The following is a 17,600-nucleotide window of genomic DNA, read 5'->3' on the forward strand; positions in this document are numbered from 1 at the left end:
GTGTTGTTGTGTTTGTAGCACTGGACAAGTGTAGACTCTAGCATGATGGAGCTTTATTCTCTGTGGTAAACTGCTCCACTGTGGTGCAAGTTTACCTTGTTTATACCATAAATGCTCCAATGAATACCTCTATTCAATTAATCCCTGAATCTCCTGTAGTCGCTGGCGGTGTTTTTTACATATGCAAATAACCATCTGTGTCTCTCATAAACTTCGGGTCAAAAAAACACATTTGTGGCTGTAGGAAACCTCCTGATATAAATTTATTAACTCCACAAGATGGCCAATGCTGCAATTGAAGTGTCATGAGTAGTAGCATACATATATATCTTCATACTTGTTTTCTTCAAGGATCAAAACAACAAAGTTGACCAAACCATTGCAATGTTTTGGTAATGGCTGTAGAAATTAGGTGATCGAGTGGTTAGCGCGCAGGCCTCACAGCTAGGAGACCCGAGTTCAATTCCACTCTCGGCCATCTCTGTGTGGAGTTTGCATGTTCTCCCCGTGCATACGTGGGTTTTCTTCGGTTTCCTCCCACATTCCAAAAACATGCTAGGTTAATTGGTGACTCCAAATTGTCCATAGGTCATTAAGTTCTGCCTTTTCCCGAAATTATACCAAAATTTACCACAGAATTTTTTTTCCCCATAATATTATGACTAGCCTGCACGGTGTGCAAGTGGTTAGCAGGCAGGCCTCACAGCTAGGAGACCCAAGTTCAATTCCATTCTCGGCCATCTCTGTGCGGAGTTTGCATGTTCTCCCCGTACATGCTTCAGTTTTCTCCGGTTTCTTCCGACATTCCAAAAACATGCTAGGTTAATTGTCGACTCCAAATTGTCCATAGGTATGAATGTGAGTGTGAATGGTTGTTTGTCTATATGTGCCCTGTGATTGGCTGGCGACCAGTCCAAGATGTACCCCGCCTCTCGCCCGAACACAGCAGGGATAAGCTCCAGCACGCCCCGCGACACTCGTGAGGATAAGCGGTGGAAAATGAATGAATGGTTTTAGTCCATAAAGACATGGCCAAAAACACGGGCATCTTTAGCATGCCAATATCCTTGGTCTTGACTGTACATTTAACTGAATGGTTGAATAAGTGCATCAGACTTCATTATGCAACATCCAAATGCACTTGTTTTGATGTGGGTTTTCATCGCATTGGGTGTGAGGATTTTTGACTGGAGCAATTCTTGCTTCTTTTCCACACATTTTACAACACCTTCCTATACAATACACACACACTGTTGTTCTTATATCCAATCATGGCTAATTTGTGCTGAGCCATGCCTATTCTGCTTTCAAAGGGAAAACAGCATGCATCTCAAAAACAGGAGATGAAAGTAGCTTAACGATCTATAATAGATGGGCGCTCCTCATTGGCACGGAAAATGATGGGGTGTTGAGGAGAGGTGGAACTTTTTCATTTATTTTTATCCTTACAGTGTAAGGGTGGTGTAAACACTACCTGTGCGCTGCTCATCACAGCTTACTTGCAATAACACATTTAAAATACAGATTGCCTCATGTGTTGCGTGACTTCATTGAAGCTTGTCTTTTCATTATTTTACAACAGTAGTAAGTGTCCCTACTATGGTCATAAAATGAGGAAATTATGAGATAAGAAATTCCTAATTATGATATTAAAAGTGGAACTTAGGTGTGTGCCAAGCGTCATGTGATGGAGGCTCTTCGGTCTTCGTCTGGCTAACTTTCTTTTTGTTCCGTGAAGTCGCACTTTTCATTTGTAGAATTTTCCTGTAGCATGTGTTTTATAGTGTGAGGTCAGTATGACTAATACTAAGTATTAATAATAAATATACAGTATTTTGTAGGGGGTCTGCCAGTTTGGCTGCCAATTGAGTGTGGCTGCTGGAATCTGAACAATGGAGTGGGAAATCCATCCAAATTTGCTTCTGTCTTTCCAATTGTTCAGTCCATTTCACACTAGGCTCGGCAGATGTAGTTGGTACTTGTGATTTTTTTTTTTTTTTTTAAAGGCACCAGACTGCTTTGGGCGCCCAGGGAAAACACAATGCCAAGGGCAAGCAAACAAACAATTTAATAAACACAACCACAGAGAACCAGTAGTGTAGCTATAAGGCCCAGAGAAATCTGCTAAATGAGTCTTTTGCACTTCTCGTGTACAACAAAGTCAACATTCATTATGGAAAGCAAATTAGCTCTGGCTGCTTCCACGACTGACTTGTGTGCTTTAAATGCAAGGAGAATGTGTTGAGCCCATGCTGTTTTTTGACTGACTTTACTGACTTGTGGCATTTTTTGCACTAAATTATCTTCACAACTAAAAAGTGCAGCTCTTTGTAAGAAGGAATTATTGGCAAATGATTGCCTAAAGGCACGTCTTGCATCAAAAAGAACATGATCTTTAATTAAACAAATAGAATATAGAGGGACTGGCAGCTCTGTGGTGCTTCTCTACAAAAAAAACAAAAAACATCTACACAAGTTTCTTCTGAGCGATGATTAATTCATTGGTCTTCTGTGATGTGCATCGAATGAAGCGTTGACTGTAATTAAATTATATTATGCAGAGTGCGGATGGGCCAAATCAAAGGCTATCATTATCTTGAAGCTGTGCAGTCGTCAAATGCTGATTGTGTGTCAATTCCAAGTTGGAACATTTCACCGGATTAAATAAAAATAACCGTTCACATGATAAGTTCTTTTCATTTACATTTATTGGTCTTAAAACCCTTAAATGTAACTGCATGAGACATTTTTACAAGTAATAATCCATCCATCTTGGCTGCTTATCCTCAGTATGCTAGAGCCTATCCTAGCTGTAGATGGGTGAGAGGCTGGGTACACCCTGGACAGACAAGAAACAGCTCTCATTATGCACCGCAAACTACAACCACGGTAATAACAATGTAATATAGATATTAGTAATGATCCACCGATCCACGAGTTTTGCTTTCCAGTTCGATCCTTTAAAAAGTTATTTAAAAAAAAATAATAATACGCTTTTGTTAAAAACATGAATTTGTGGAATTGAATATGGTTATGGGTGGCACGGTGGTCTAGTGGTGAGCGCACAGACCTCACAGCAAGGAGACCAGGGTTCAATTCCACCCTCGGCCATCTCTGTTTGGAGTTTGCATGTTCTCCCCGTGCATGCGTGGGTTTTCTCCGGGTACTCCGGTTTCCTTCCACATTCCAAAAACATGCTAGGTTAATTGGCGACTCCAAATTGTCCATAGGTATGAATGTGAGTGTGAATGGTTGTTTGTCTATATGTGCCCTGTGATTGGCTGGCCACCAGTCCAGGGTGTACCCCGCCTCTCGCCCAAAGCTATCCCCAGCTGGGATAGGCTCCAGCACCCCCGCGACCCTCGTGAGGAAAAAGCGGTAGAAAATGAATGAATGAATGAATGAATATGGTTATGAAACCCATTAACAACAATACAACCAAAGTATTGCTGAACTTTTTAAACTATTTTACCAACAATATTTTTTGGCTTTTGCAACCAACCTCCGTAAGTCAGGTCCTTCATTCAATCAAAAACAAAATTGGGAAAAAATAGGCGTGCAAAATATGATAAATCAATTTGTGGTGTAATTTAGAATATATGATTATTATTCTCTTCAACAAAGTAGTAATTTATTGTCGGTCCGTAGTATGAGTGGCTTTGCAAGCCCACCGCAGCATAACACAGTAGTCCAGGTACAGTGAAGGGTAACTACCCATGTAGCTACGAAGCACCTATCATGTAGGTGCGCGGCTCTTTGTTTGGATTTATCTTGTGGCAGAAGCCGATATTCAAAATTCAGCAACTCGACAGCCGATCCCCATCCTGGAGATCGAATGCGGACATCCCTTTTTTTTTTTGGACATCCCTGATAGATAAAGTTCTTCTATTGGATCTCATTAGACTATGAAAGTGAACATGTGAGTCTTGCCTTGTGGTAAGACAAAATGACAAGAGAGGCTTGCAGGCATTTGTATTAAAAGTGAATGTCCCTTCCTGAACAGAGCACTATATAGTCTCAATATAAAATATATATTCTTTCTTCCTGAAGGTACAAATAACAGCACATTGTCTGAGAAGAAGAGTCATCTGTTGTAATCTTGTTTATGGTGCCCCTTACTTAAAAACAAAGAAGAATTGCAGATGATTCTTTCATTAGCATTTAAACAAAGCCTTTAAGTTGTGTGTGCGTCGCTGTCCTTGTGAGTGATGAATAGCTGGATAAAAAGAACTTTCCATACAGGACTTCACTTTTTCACGATTCCTGTTGGAGCACTAAAGATGTCCACTTGATTGACGTGAGAGCTTTGCAAACAAAAGAAGGGCAAAAGAAAGAATGGACACAGATGTATAGCGGGATAGAGCATCGACAAGTGGTAGACTCTTGTGTATTGCAGTGGGAGACATAAAAGAATGAAACGCAGTCACAAGGATAAAACATGAAGACAGGTAGGAGACGGCAAAGAAGATGAGGGGGAAAAAAAACCTTGACATTATCTGCTCCTCTGTGCTTTCAATATAGCGGCCTATAGAGAAGCTCTCGGGAGGCGATTCTACGTTTCAGCTCCTTCCACAACAGCTCCCTCTCCTTTTGGGCGCCCTTCATAAAGCCTCGGTTCTCCTGGGCTCTCCGAGTTAGGTAGGGCATCACCTCGTTCACTGGGCCATAAGGGACGTACTTGTAGACAGGAAAGCCGGCTTGACCTGGGGTTACATAGAACATGGAAAAATAATCTTGTTACATACTGTAGATAGCTGGACAGATACAAACCATGAATGCAAAATGTATAACCATATTAATTAAAATATGATTGGTCATTCTTTGTGGCCACATAAACCAGCAAGTCTCATGTCAAAATTCTGAAGGACTGGCATTGTAACATGAGGAGGACAAAAAACACCACACACAGTTATGGAAACGTTAGAAGTAGCAATGGTCATGAAATAATTGATATAGTAGAAATTTCCTATATTGGCTAGAACAGCAGACCTATACTTCTGAGATTCAAAGACCGTCCACACTGGTTGCTCGATCCCTCCGGAAAACATGTCTGTTTCCATCAATACAAGAACCTTTCAAGTGGAGCAGATAACTTCCTGCTGCCGCTGGTTGTGTGTGTGATTGACAAACAGCAGGGCAGGAGCCGACAGCAGCGGCTCATGGAGACAAGTCGTCAATGCCGAGGTGTCTCGTTTCATGTGTTATCGCATTGGGCTGCCTCGCCCAGCCTGTGTGGTCTGCATATAAAGTCAACTCAGGGATGAATGCTCAGCTAGCCGATAGCATTAAGGCGCAGTGTGGACTTAAATCAGAGGGGTGTCCAAAGTGCAGCCCCGGGAGGCATTTTGTGTAAAAACTGTTTTACAAGAATAACATATTTTTTTTCCTAGTCATAATATTCATACATTCATTCATTTTCTACTGCTTGTCCTCACGAGTGTCGCAGGCGTGCTGGAGCCTATCCCAGCTATCTTCGGGCGAGAGGCTGGTCGCCAGCCAATCACAGGGCACATATAGACAAACAACCATTCACACTCACATTCATACCTATGGACAATTTGGAGTCGCCAATTAACCTAGCATGTTTCTGGAATGTGGGAGGAAACCGAAGAAAACTCACGCATGTATGGGGAGAACATGCAAACTTCGCACAGAGATGGCCAAGAGTGGAATTGAACTTGGGTCTCCTAGCTGTGAGGCCTGCCTGCTGACCACTCGCACACCGTGTCATAATATTATGAAAAAAAAAAAATTCTGTTGTAAATTTTGGTACAATTTCGGGAAAAGGCCGAACTTAATGATAATTATAATAATCATGGGATTTTTAGGTTGGGCTGCACGGCGATCGAGTGGCTAGCGCGCAGACCTCACAGCTAGGAGACCGGAGTTCTATCCCACCCTCTGCAATCTTTGTGGAGTTTGCATGTTCTCCCCGTGCATCCGTGGGTTTTCTCCAGGTACTCCGGTTTCCTCCCACATTCCAAAAACTTGCTAGGTTAATTGGTGACTCCAAATTGTCCATAGGTATGAATGTGAGTGTGAATGGTTGTTTGTCTATATGTGCCCTGTGATTGGCTGGTGACCAGTCCAGGGTGTACCCCGCCTGTCGCCTGAAGACAGCTGGGATAGGCTCCAGCACCCCCCACGACCCTTGTGAGGATAGAAGTGAATGAATGAATGGGATTTTGACCTATATCACAAAGCTGAGATGCAGTTTTTTTTCTCCCAAAATATACGTCATATCATATGTACATATGTTGGTTTACAAAATATCAAAATGGTCCTTGCATCATTTCATCTTTCAGTACGTGGCCCTTTGTGGAAAAAGTTAGGACAACAACCTAAAGTATGGCATGAAAGTATTGGTAGGTCATTATGAGCTTTACATGTGACACCATCTGTCACATGTCATCTCTCACCCAGTGGGAAGCTGATCTGGTCACACATGCCCAGTAGTTGGCCAAAGAAAATTTTGTTCTCTCTGGGCAGTAGAGCCAGCTCGTTCATTCTGATGGTGAGATTTAAAAACATAAGCAATTATATACAACAGGTTCACCCAAGCATGAAAAGAAGTGAAAACATACCTCATCAATGTGTGTTTCACTGTGTTCTCATTATGCGTTGCAACCATAACATTGGCATTGCGGTGAAGCGCAATCTCATCCAGCACGGAATCTAAACATCTGGATATAAACACACCCAGTTTTATAAAGCTTGTGATTCAAATTTTTAAATGCATATAATTGGAATCCTCAGAAATTGTGTCACCATGTTGAAATAAAATAATTGTAGCCTATAACCATGGTTATTACATCATGATGTATCATAGCAATTCTCAGATGCAATGCATATGCGCCCCCATGTGGCTGTGAGCAGTACAAAAATGACATCAATCTGACTGATAAGTGTGATTTGTGTGAGTCCTCAACATGTACTGTTATTTTGGCTGGACAATTACACAATAAAGTGTCAAAATGCTGCAAGAAGTTAAGTTAGCGATTCCCACCACTGCCAGTGTTTTAGTATTTTGATCACTGACAATTTCAAGGAAACATCACTTTGCACCTTCCTAAGGGAAGGTGATGAGAATGGGCAACGTTGGGTTAAAAAAAATGGCGGAGGGGCCGTCTATGTATACAGTTTATGTGGTGTCAAGCAGAATGACATACGAGCTTACGAAACTAAAAAATAAAAATAAAAAACATCCACAGCAAGTTAACACATCACATGAAGCAACAACTAAGTACAGCTAGCTAGTACAGCTGCAGCAACAATATGAACTACAAACAATACAACACTGACTGTGAAGGGCATGTTAACTCCTACTTGTTTACTTATAAAATGACCTACTCAATATATTTTAATACACAGCTGGGAGAAAGACTACCACAAGCTGCCCAGCATGCGTTGTGGTTGGAAGATACAGGTGTTCCGAAGATACATTTTTCAGACTAACGTTTCAAACATATTGTTTCTTACCTGTGGTACATTGTGTTGGTAGACGCATAGTCAGGGTTAATGGGGTCCTCGTAACCAAACTCTAAGGCCCTTTGCCGCTCCTGATGCATGTAGGCACCCCGTACCAATTTGGCAGCAAAGTGCCAGCCCTCACGCCGAGATACTTCAACATCTAAAGTTACGTTATCATAAGCCTCCTGCACACAAACAGTAGAAATGAATGACCAAATAAAGAAGGAACAAAATTACCTTCTTGAGAGTTATTGAGATGTTGACAAAATTGATGTCTGACCTTTAGGTAGCATTGGTATGTATTGAAGATGACCGGCTTGTCTTTATTATAAATTCTCTGCATCTCGAGAGTCAGTCTGCTGATGGCCGGCTGCATGTAGGTCTGCTCTGCATCCACCATTAAGCGAACGCCATTCTCTAAGGCATGCTGGCATAAAAAAATCCCCACTTGTTACTATGGATAACATGCAGACCTGATCAAAATCTTAAGATCAGTTGAAAAACAGCTAGAATTTACTTTTTGCACATTTGGATCTTAATGAGGTTTTAAGTAGAGCTACAATATGAAAAAGAAAGAAGCGGGAGTGTCTGGAACTGATGGCCATTTTTATAAACTTCTCTTGCCATACATTCCCAAGTGGTCTTAATGAACTGCGAGCCTTGTGAACAGTGAATTGCAGTCGGCACCAGTGAGAGCCTTAATTTGGGTCGAGGGCCGCCCTGTGTCTTGATGGACAGCCAATCAGATCCTCTGGCTCAACGCAGGTGTCATTTTTTGGGGTCTACCAATTGACTTTTTTGTTCCGTAATGTTCAAAAAATGTTGAATGACTGTCTTACTGCATCCGACCTCAGCAGCAATGTCACGCTGCAAAACGCCTTGCTTATGCAGCTAGCCGAGCCAACCACGCTCAAGAAGACAAAGCTTCTTAGCTTTAGCCATTAGGAGGGAATGACCATGGGAATGCCTGACAGGAAATGAGAATTTTTAGCAGATTTTGGCCTGTTATAGATACGGCCTGTGGTCTTAAACTTTTGATCAGGTGAAAAACAACCTAGCATAAGCATATTGTAGCTATACTTACAACCGCATTAAGGTCCAAATGTGCAAATGCATATTCTAGCAATTTTTCAATTGGTCTTAAAGAGGAACTACACATTTTTTAAATTTAGCTGCTACAATAATACTATCGCTGTAGTGTGGTTAATATACAATTCAGTTATGTAAATGGCATACTGTTGCCGTTTTTTGGATGTTTTTTGTGAAGGCTTTAGCATCATAATTGGTATTTCCCATACATTAACTCATTTGTCATGGTAGAAGGCACCGATAAGGGCAATAAATATGTGTTCATGTTCATTCACAAGGATTGTGAATGATGGGCAAAATTCCCCATAAAAGAGCACTTCCCCTTTAAGATTTTGATCAGATCTGTACCTTGTGATCAGGCGGCGGAAGATTACCTTTGCTAAAACGTCCATACGCTGCAATATCCTCTTCATTTGTCCCTCCTCCTCTGCACTGAAATCTTTCAGCAGAGGCTCCAGCTCACCAAGCTGAGCACACAGCCAAAGACACCATGAGTAAATGGATACAGCCATGACCTGTCTTTGCATTTTCTCTCAAAACAAGTTTACGTTTACGGGTAAACGGATAAGTTTACGGGTGTCAAAATAAATAATAAATAAATTGGGCTTCTTGTGATTGAGTGGTTGGGAGTGGAAAACAATGGTCACTCACACCCTGAAGTGGACATTGATTGGCTATTATTGTGTTTGGGCTTGTTTAGCATGCCCTGATAGGCGCCCATTGTAATTGGAAGGGCATGGTGAGTAGCGGTTGTGGTGATGATAAAGGGGCGTATACAGAAATTAGATTTTGAGTCAGTATTCTGATAATGTCCATGGCTTTCAGAAGTAAAGAAAGAATAACAACAAGTAAGCTGCTCACAATTTATTCATTTTTGATTAAACTTTGGCCCCCGGCTTTATCAGCATGACTGACCTTAACATTTGGGACAACAAGGATTTCTGAAAGGTTTGTTCTATCATCTAAGAGGCTGTTCCAGTCGATGAGGTCAATAGTTCTATAAAAACAAAACATTGGATATAAGACCAGCACATAAAACATATTAAAACATATTATTGTGGTTGCAATTGCAGTTGTGGCTGCATTTGACATATCGTGATTGGTCAGCGTCCAGTAGCTTCATCTACCTCTGCATGTCCTTTAAAGCATTGCTCTACTGTTGATGTTAAACTAAACTTGCCACACTGTTGTTTGTAATGAAATCCATCCATTTTCTATACCGTGGGCATGCTGGAGCCAACCCCAGCTGTCTTCAGGCGAGAGGTACAGAGGACTGGTGGCCAGCCAATCACAGGGCACATATAGACAAACAACCATTCACACTCACATTCATACCTATGGACAATTTGGAGTCGCCAATTAACCTAGCATGTTTTTGGAATGTGGGAGGAAACCGGAGTACCCGGAGAAAACCCACGCATGCACGGGGAGAACTCCACAAAGAGATGCCCGAGCGGGGAATCGAACCCTGGTCTCCTAGCTGTGTGTCTTGCGTGCAATGAACTCATCTGGGATATTCATGCTGACTGAACATTTTGCTTCAAACTACTATTTCAACATTGGTTCTGTTGTTGCTCTTTATTAAAGTTAAAAAAATTAAGTTGTTATATAAAATGAGTTTTCACATTTCGGCGATAACAGCTTCTCTCCTATTTGGCTTCCAATTAATGTCCTGTCCTCTTTGTGGTTTGGGTGAATTAACACACCAGCTGTAATTACAGCATTTATAGAACAATATGTCTCAACAGTTAAATTACCACAAATCAATTCTGACTTTCAAATGCATATTTAACTTAAGGAATAGAAATATAAGAACACACTGGCTTACAATTTCATACAGCGCATATTAATGTGCAAAAGTTGATAAAAGAGATGTTTTTACTCACCCTGAAGGTTCCTTTCTCCTTTCAGCAAACACACTGTAATAGTCTTTTTCACCCAGTCGGTTTAAAAATTCCTAATCAGACACATTGCATTGCAAACACTATCAACAAGTTATTTACTATTAACAAGTTCAGTATCAGAACAAAGAGACCACCTGCAACTGTCTCAGGTCTAGCTTCTGCTCCAAGATGTCAACACCATCTTGACCTTGCTTGGATGCCAGGAAGCTAAAAAAACGTCGCCATTTCACCAAGATCTCAGAGTACTGGAGCTTAAAGAGCAAATATCTCTGTTCAGCACAATGCTACAACAAGAGCGGTGACGACATTTGAACTCATCAAACTGAAGCATCTCACCAGCAACTGTGGTCGTCCCAGAGCGGTCATTTTGATGGCGGAGAAGCCGTCTATTGAACTGCCACCTAAAGGTTGACAGGGCTAATTTTATTAAGAATCAAAAGAGGTGACTATGAGTACATATGCTTCACGATCACATGGGTCAGTGCCTGCTTACCAGATGCTTGGATACATTTAATGAACGTTTCCATATGTTGGTCGCATTTGCTCTCATCTGCATAGAAATACGTATTGGATCCACCGAATTCCTCATTGCAGTCGTTACCTGATGATGACAACAAAACTGCATGCGTTTTATTATCTTAAATCGCAGTTTGGTGAGATACACTTGAAGAACAACACAAAAACATTTCATAGCAATCAGTTTTGGTCAAGGCAGTATTATTACTGTGAATGCTGTGTGTGATACATTGAGGAAGCAGGATTTTTTTTTACCCACAATCGGACATTTTTAAGAACACAGAAACTATTTCAAACACAATGTTGAATCATATGTTTATTGTTGCTGTCCAGTGAAATGCATATGTCTCCATATGTGCTTATTTACTTTAATCCAATCTGAAAAAAAGATTTAAAAAAAAATTGGATACATTTAAAAATAAAACCTCATACGATTAGGAATAGATCCTCCTATTGGTATTGTGTATACAAAAATCAAGCAATGCAACAAACCTTTTCCCCCTCTCTGTTGACCAGATGCACTTGAGCTGAATTAAAGAAACAAGAATCAATTTAATTATTACTTTTTAAAAACATCCATTTAAAAAAAGCCATTTAGGGGTAGATTTTTTAGACATTTGTTTGAAAATGAATGATAAATGAATCAATGAACTGTTATTTTTCAAAATATTTTGTTTTCAATGGGATGGGAGTATATGGTCTCTGAATGTTCTGGACTCCCATTTCCATGCTAGTGTCTTATTATTAATGTGTCAACAGCTGCAAGATTCACAGGGCTGTTTGATGTGATGATGTTAAGTCTGGCACGTTTGAACTTTAAGTCAGCTGTCAGCCTGCGTCACCGTCATTTAAGCACTTGTACAGACTCATAGCAGGCTTTGTTTTATTCACGTCTGACCTTTATTTTACTACAGATGTGTGAAATATAAAAGGTCATGTTTTTTTAGGGCTCAGGGCTATCAATCTGACAAGTCCATTTGTCTTGTTCTGTCAACGTAATTAGCAGCAAATATATTCACTGAGTTCAAAGCACATTGCATGACTTTGTAGAGCTCCAAATGGAGTGTCCTTGTTGTTGCTGTCTGGATGTGAGCGCTCACATGCTTGTACATGAGGTCACGCCAGCTACGTGCTCCTCATGTGACAGAATTCCAGACAAGTGACAAATTCTCCTCAGTAGCCAATCAGAAAAGGACTTTATTTCCTGATTGTGATTCACAATTAGGACACAATACTCCTATAAGACTGCAATTAGGGACAATAAAGGGGCACACCTGTGCCATGTATACATGCTGTGACCATGTAGTAACTGGTACATTAATAATAGCATGTAATATGTATAGTATTGTGGTTCTTTTAAGCATTACGGGAACTTCCTTCCTGGGTGCAATGATTTCACATAGCAACACAGAAACAAACGCCTACACCTAGCATTAACGTTTCCAAACTCAAAAATAAACACACAGCAGCAGCTCCAATATGTGGCTTAACCTGTCATTAGCGGCCTGAGGTATTGTGATGCGAGTGGCTAGCCGGCTTGGAGCTAGATGGTGTGGTGGGTTAAGGTGTCACTACACCATTAACGTAGTTTGATTGGTGTAATAACATCAACGTTAATAATAATTGTAGCTTGGTTAATATGCATTACATTTTGGTGCTTTTTTCCGAAGCCTTAATCGGCGGAATACGTGATCTCATTACATGCATTTTCATTCAAACCTTGGCTGTGCCTCCTCTCCCTTTCTTTATGTACTGTATGTAGAATAATCAAGAAACACTCATTTCACTTATATAATATATTAATAATTAATATTTTTATGTCAACATGTTTCACACAGTTGTATTTTGTTACTTCAACGCAAAAATAATGAGTTGATCCAACGTTAATTTTGTTTGTTGTGTGTTTATAGTACAAATTTCAATTGTTTTAAAAGTTTTTGGTCAAATTGCACCACTGTTAATTTCCAAGTTGATGACAGTCGATGAGTAATATCCTCCTAATACGTAATAATAGTGTAATATTACCGCATTGTTTTCTGCTGAGCCTCTCCCTGGCTGATGCTGATGTCCTCCTCCACACTGTAGTCCAGCACAGACCCCACACCAAAAGCAAGGTTCTTCTGGATCAGTGGCCTGATGGCTTTGTGGTCCTCGCCGGCTACGAACTGGCCGTAAAATGTCATTTTCATCAGCTGATCAAAGGCTTTCTGACCCAGCACCTTCTTCCCAAAATCCATTACCTGAGCAGAGTGACAGACAGGATGACATAACTTAATCACTTTAATGAGTCATTTAAATACATTCAATCTGGTGGTACATTGGAAAGAACCACTTCAACTTTGAATACCATGCATAGCAGGCATTTTATTGCTAAGAATCACACTTTATATCCTGGTGCCTGCGCCGCTTCGTCAGAGCTATTTGACAACACTTTTGATGATGTAAGCCACTCCTCCGCTGGAATGTCAGTCATTATGTCCCCGGAGCCACAGGTTGTGTCTCGGCATGTTTTGAAAGAAAGTGGCTTGCCTGACAAGACTGTCAGGTGAAAACGTTAAAGCAGCAATGCGCCCCCTTATTAGCAGTCTCAAGGTAGAAACTCCTCTAAAACAGGGACACATAAAGCAGGGGAACCTGTAAAGTGATCCTGTAAAGTGAGAGGCAAAGACAGCTAAAAGGGGAGCTTTTTTGAAGCAATATAATATTTCATACAAATCTCATGAATGCAAAATGATGAGGCCTGCTAATATGACAGGATAAGAAGTGTGGTGGAACCTCCAAAGTCTAACGTTGGTATGTTCCAGAGTTGAGCGGTCGATATCATAACACCGTATAACGGGTCAGGGAATTTTTCTACTTCTAAGATCAATAAGTGTCAAATGGGTGTAAAAAGAAGTTAACACACATCCATCTTTGATGAGAGATGAGAAAATGTGGTAACCTTCCATTATTGTCAACTTATTGTTGTCTTAGCTATTTTGACTTAGCCTGGACCAGGGTCAGCAACCCACGGCTCCAGAGCCGCATGTGGATGTTCAGCCTCTTTGTCGTGGCTCCCTTTGCAATGCTCTAATATTTTTTAACAACCGAATGGTGAAAATGCACGTCTTTGTAATGAGTTTAAAAAATCCAACTTTGTGTGAGACCATGAATGCATCTTGGCTGAGTTCTGACTGGTGATTGGATGAGCACGAGGATGAGTTGTCTCTCTCACAGGTAAAGATGGAGGGGAAAAAGTAAATTAAATAAATTAGAGATAATTAAAAAAAAAACAGCGGCATGGGAACTTGTTTGCCCCAGAGTAAACATATCAGGTACGTTTACAGTAATTTACACATACATTTATGTAAGTTTATCCTCAATACTAACAAGAGTACTTGATCAGCTCGTCTGAACTACTTTGATACACCAGAATTCCCTCCAAATTCGACGGACAAAACCATGCGAGACTCCTAATTGGCTCAGCATGGGAGCTCATCACAGCTGTTGGTCACCAGATAAAAGAAACAGGCTGTCAATTCACAGTGCTGCACATTTCTTCGGGTATCAGGTAGTGAGGTTTAACCAAGATGATACCATGATAACCCTACTAGTGCACACAAGGTAAACTCACACAAAGTAGAAACAAAGAGTCCGACACTTAGTGCATACTGATCTAAAGAATGCCATGCAAACTAGAAGGTCACAGATACAGAACACTTAGTCCTTAACAGATGACTACTCAGGGTACCATGTTTGTGTAATTCCTTAAATCCAAGTCAAGTCAGGTGCATCTGTTCAAAGGTTTGAAACCAAATGAAAAATAGACTCAAACATCGAAACCATACATTAAAGCAGTAGTACCTGCCAATAATTAGTGGTAGAAAGCAGAAAGAAAAATAGAAACAGAATCAAGTCAAGATAAAAAAGTGGGGTATAATCTAAAACAAACTGAATTCGCTCAGCTAGTCGCTCAGCTGTGAGAGTATGAAACAGAACCCACAAAGGTCCAGAAAGAAATCAACTTACCCACAGGTCCTTGGAACAAAAGAAAAGATGGACAAACTTCAAACATGTATAGATTGCTGTTACAGAGCCGTGTGTGACATGCCTACAAAGACGCCATGGATGAGGAGATGCAGTCTACCACCGGGCAAACAAGCAGTAGGGGGTAAGAGGGTGTATGCCATCAAAGACAAACACTGAAGGAGCACAAAAATATAAAACTCAATTTGTGGGAAAAGGCTACAGTCAAAAAACAGTAACTGACTACGAAGAGACACTCTCACCAGATAACAGTGACGGTCAACTGAAAAGAAAAGATAAAGAAATTGGGACGATCTAAACATTTTCCGGAAACAGATTTTGATAATATGGAAGGTTGACTTGTTAGGTCACAGATAAGATATGTGTACAAAATACTACAAAGATTTAAAATGGAATGGAAGCTTAGTAATATATCTGTCCACGTGCACTAGACCGGACCTAACTTTTGCGGTCAGTAAACTCGCTCAGCATTTTAATGAGCCGACTGAAGAGCGCTGTAAAACACATTCAGGTATCTGAAAGATACGACAGAACCAGGTTTCAATTTGAACAGAAATTGAAAGTAAACTGGGATTGAGAGTGTGCCGTGATGCAGACTGACCATCGGACAGAAGGTTATCATCAGGTTATTGTTTAAGCCTAAAATGTGAAGGAAGTGCTCAGTTGCACTCTCTATACCTGTGAAACTGTATACATTGCCTTAGCATCTGCTAAAGGAGAATGTATATATTTACAACAATTACTGAGAGGAAATGTGTTCAAATTGTTCAAAGATAATCAGGGCATGAAAAAATCCTGTAAACAGACAAAGGCCCAAACATATGGACAGTTTTTTCTCTTTTTCAATTTCTATTTCTTCTAACACATAGAAAGGATAAAGACATGGGTTCATGTTTGCACATAAGTATTTTGGATGAATTCCCAAAAAAGTACAGTTTTCCTTTAATCCCAGTTAGGCAGCAACCTTCTCATGAGTGAAATTGACCGATATTGATACATACATTCATTCATTTTCTATGCAGCTTATCCTCACAAGGGTATCGGGTATGCTGGAGCCTATCCCAGCTGTTTTTGGGCGAGAGGCGGGGTACACGCTGCACTGGTTATCATGCATGTTTTTGGAATGTGGGAGGAAAACCCACACATAAACTCCAAACTCCACACAGAGATGCCCAAGAGGCGAGTTGAACCCAGGTTTTCTTGATATCCTGACTGTGTGGCCATTACGCTAACCACTCGCACATCGTGCAACCGCTACTGCAATTTGCTCCCATACCACTAGTGGTATGTGTCAGTTAGCCTGTCTAACTGTGTTGAGGGTCACTGAATGAATGCAACGTGGTCTGCACAAACAGGGTGGCTGTCATGACTGGAAAAACAAGATGTAATTTGAGAAAGGTGGTAGCTATTACCTCGCAGTCACACGCAACATGCAGTTGTTTTGCTTAAGCATACAGCATCTAATATACAAGCTGTGTTTAAAAGCTGACATTTAACAATGTGTTTATTACTGTGTAAAGCTGCATTATATTATACTGAGAGTTGTTTCTAACGTTCTGCCCTTCCCGTGTAACTAATAAGGAAATCCTAATATTGGTATCCTGATATCAGTATGCATGCACGCTATGGTGGATGTTGTGTAAGTGTAGTGGACAGTCAGTGTACACTTCATTCCTAATGCAACTTCCTGCTTTAGGAGCAGGAATAGCTAGCAAAAACGTATTAAGTTAAACTAGTGAAAACTATTATTGTACTACTGGGGAAACGTGCTAGGAAGGGGAAATGAATGTGTCATTTAAAAACTATTTACCTCTTGGTTCTTATCAACCAGGAAGTCGTAGGAGCACATCTTCAGAACCACCAAACTCCTGAGTATCTCCAATGAATCCTTACTCCTATAAGCCTCTCTGGGATGGTCAAAGTCCACGAAGGTTCCCTCACTGGCCTGTCCCGAACCACCGGACCGTGTTGCTGCGTCATCACCGCCTAAGTCAACCTGCGTGTGGACTTGGTTAGCTGCTGCTGGCCGCGGTCGTAGGCTCGAGAATATCCGCCTGATAGGCACTTGGGCCCGGGCCCGTGTGAGGGCTGCTGCCGGTAACATGAAGCGTGTCTGCTGAGTGTATGGAGCAGGACGCAAGTTATAGCGTGTACAGTCTAGTGATGTGCGGATCGATACTGAAATGTCGATACTGATGATACCAGGGTAACTCTCAAATCAAAATATCGACACTTCCGATTCTTGGTCAGTCAGTGGAGGTGATGTTTATCTGGAAGACTTGTCTTTTGTAAATTCGCCAACTGAGACTTGTGAATAGTTGTCTTTCTTATAGTAGCTCTGAAAATTTTAAATTTAAATAAGTTTACTACTTTTATTCAAATCCAATTTTCTTATAATATATATGATTCTGTCCTCTGTTTTTTCTGTTGTATATTAGCTTGGCTGTATTGTAAATCACCTCATTACCTCAATATACTCCCGGGTTTAAAAATTTATTATGAAATAGCGTGGGGTCAAAGTTGTGGTTCTAAGGAACTAAATTTGTTGTCTGCTCTTGTGTTGGATCTTAATAGTCTGTGTTGTGGCCAGGAAGC

At 40.8% G+C, this 17,600-nt stretch overlaps 1 protein-coding gene across 3 annotated transcripts; it reads right to left on the minus strand.

Moving 5' to 3' along the window:
* Positions 1-952: 952 nt before the first annotated feature.
* prodhb (proline dehydrogenase (oxidase) 1b) lies at positions 953-17,260 on the minus strand. 3 transcript variants are annotated; one of them, XM_058072002.1, is made up of 15 exons: positions 16,816-17,260; positions 13,005-13,219; positions 11,472-11,506; positions 10,957-11,082; positions 10,800-10,864; positions 10,598-10,714; positions 10,446-10,516; positions 9,475-9,556; positions 8,934-9,026; positions 7,751-7,897; positions 7,480-7,655; positions 6,585-6,683; positions 6,420-6,508; positions 4,486-4,703; positions 953-2,839 (listed from the first exon to the last, which is right to left on the minus strand). In XM_058072002.1, the coding sequence occupies exons 1-14, from the start codon at positions 17,107-17,109 to the stop codon at positions 4,513-4,515; spliced, it is 1,800 nt and encodes a 599-aa protein (XP_057927985.1). In that variant the 5' UTR covers positions 17,110-17,260; the 3' UTR covers positions 953-2,839; positions 4,486-4,512. The 3 variants fall into 3 exon arrangements, with proteins under 3 accessions (XP_057927985.1, XP_057927984.1, XP_057927986.1); XM_058072001.1 differs by lacking the exon at positions 953-2,839 and having other exon boundaries at positions 2,859-4,703; XM_058072003.1 differs by lacking the exon at positions 953-2,839 and having other exon boundaries at positions 2,859-4,703; positions 10,957-11,064; positions 16,816-17,258.
* Positions 17,261-17,600: the final 340 nt, after the last annotated feature.

This window comes from Doryrhamphus excisus, chromosome 4 (genome assembly GCF_030265055.1).
Source record: "Doryrhamphus excisus isolate RoL2022-K1 chromosome 4, RoL_Dexc_1.0, whole genome shotgun sequence".
NCBI classification, from domain to species: Eukaryota; Metazoa; Chordata; class Actinopteri; order Syngnathiformes; family Syngnathidae; genus Doryrhamphus; species Doryrhamphus excisus.

Bases quoted from the DNA above. Each gene is read 5' to 3' on its own strand.
- prodhb (XM_058072002.1), bottom strand. From the start codon at position 17,109: ATGTTACCGGCAGCAGCCCTCACACGGGCCCGGGCCCAAGTGCCTATC. The intron at 13,220-16,815 runs GTAAATAGTTTT...CACTCTGCTCAG, and splicing joins TGGTTGATAAGAACCAAGAG to GTAATGGATTTTGGGAAGAA. The intron at 7,898-8,933 runs GTAATCTTCCGC...TTTTTATGCCAG, and splicing joins GTATGGACGTTTTAGCAAAG to CATGCCTTAGAGAATGGCGT.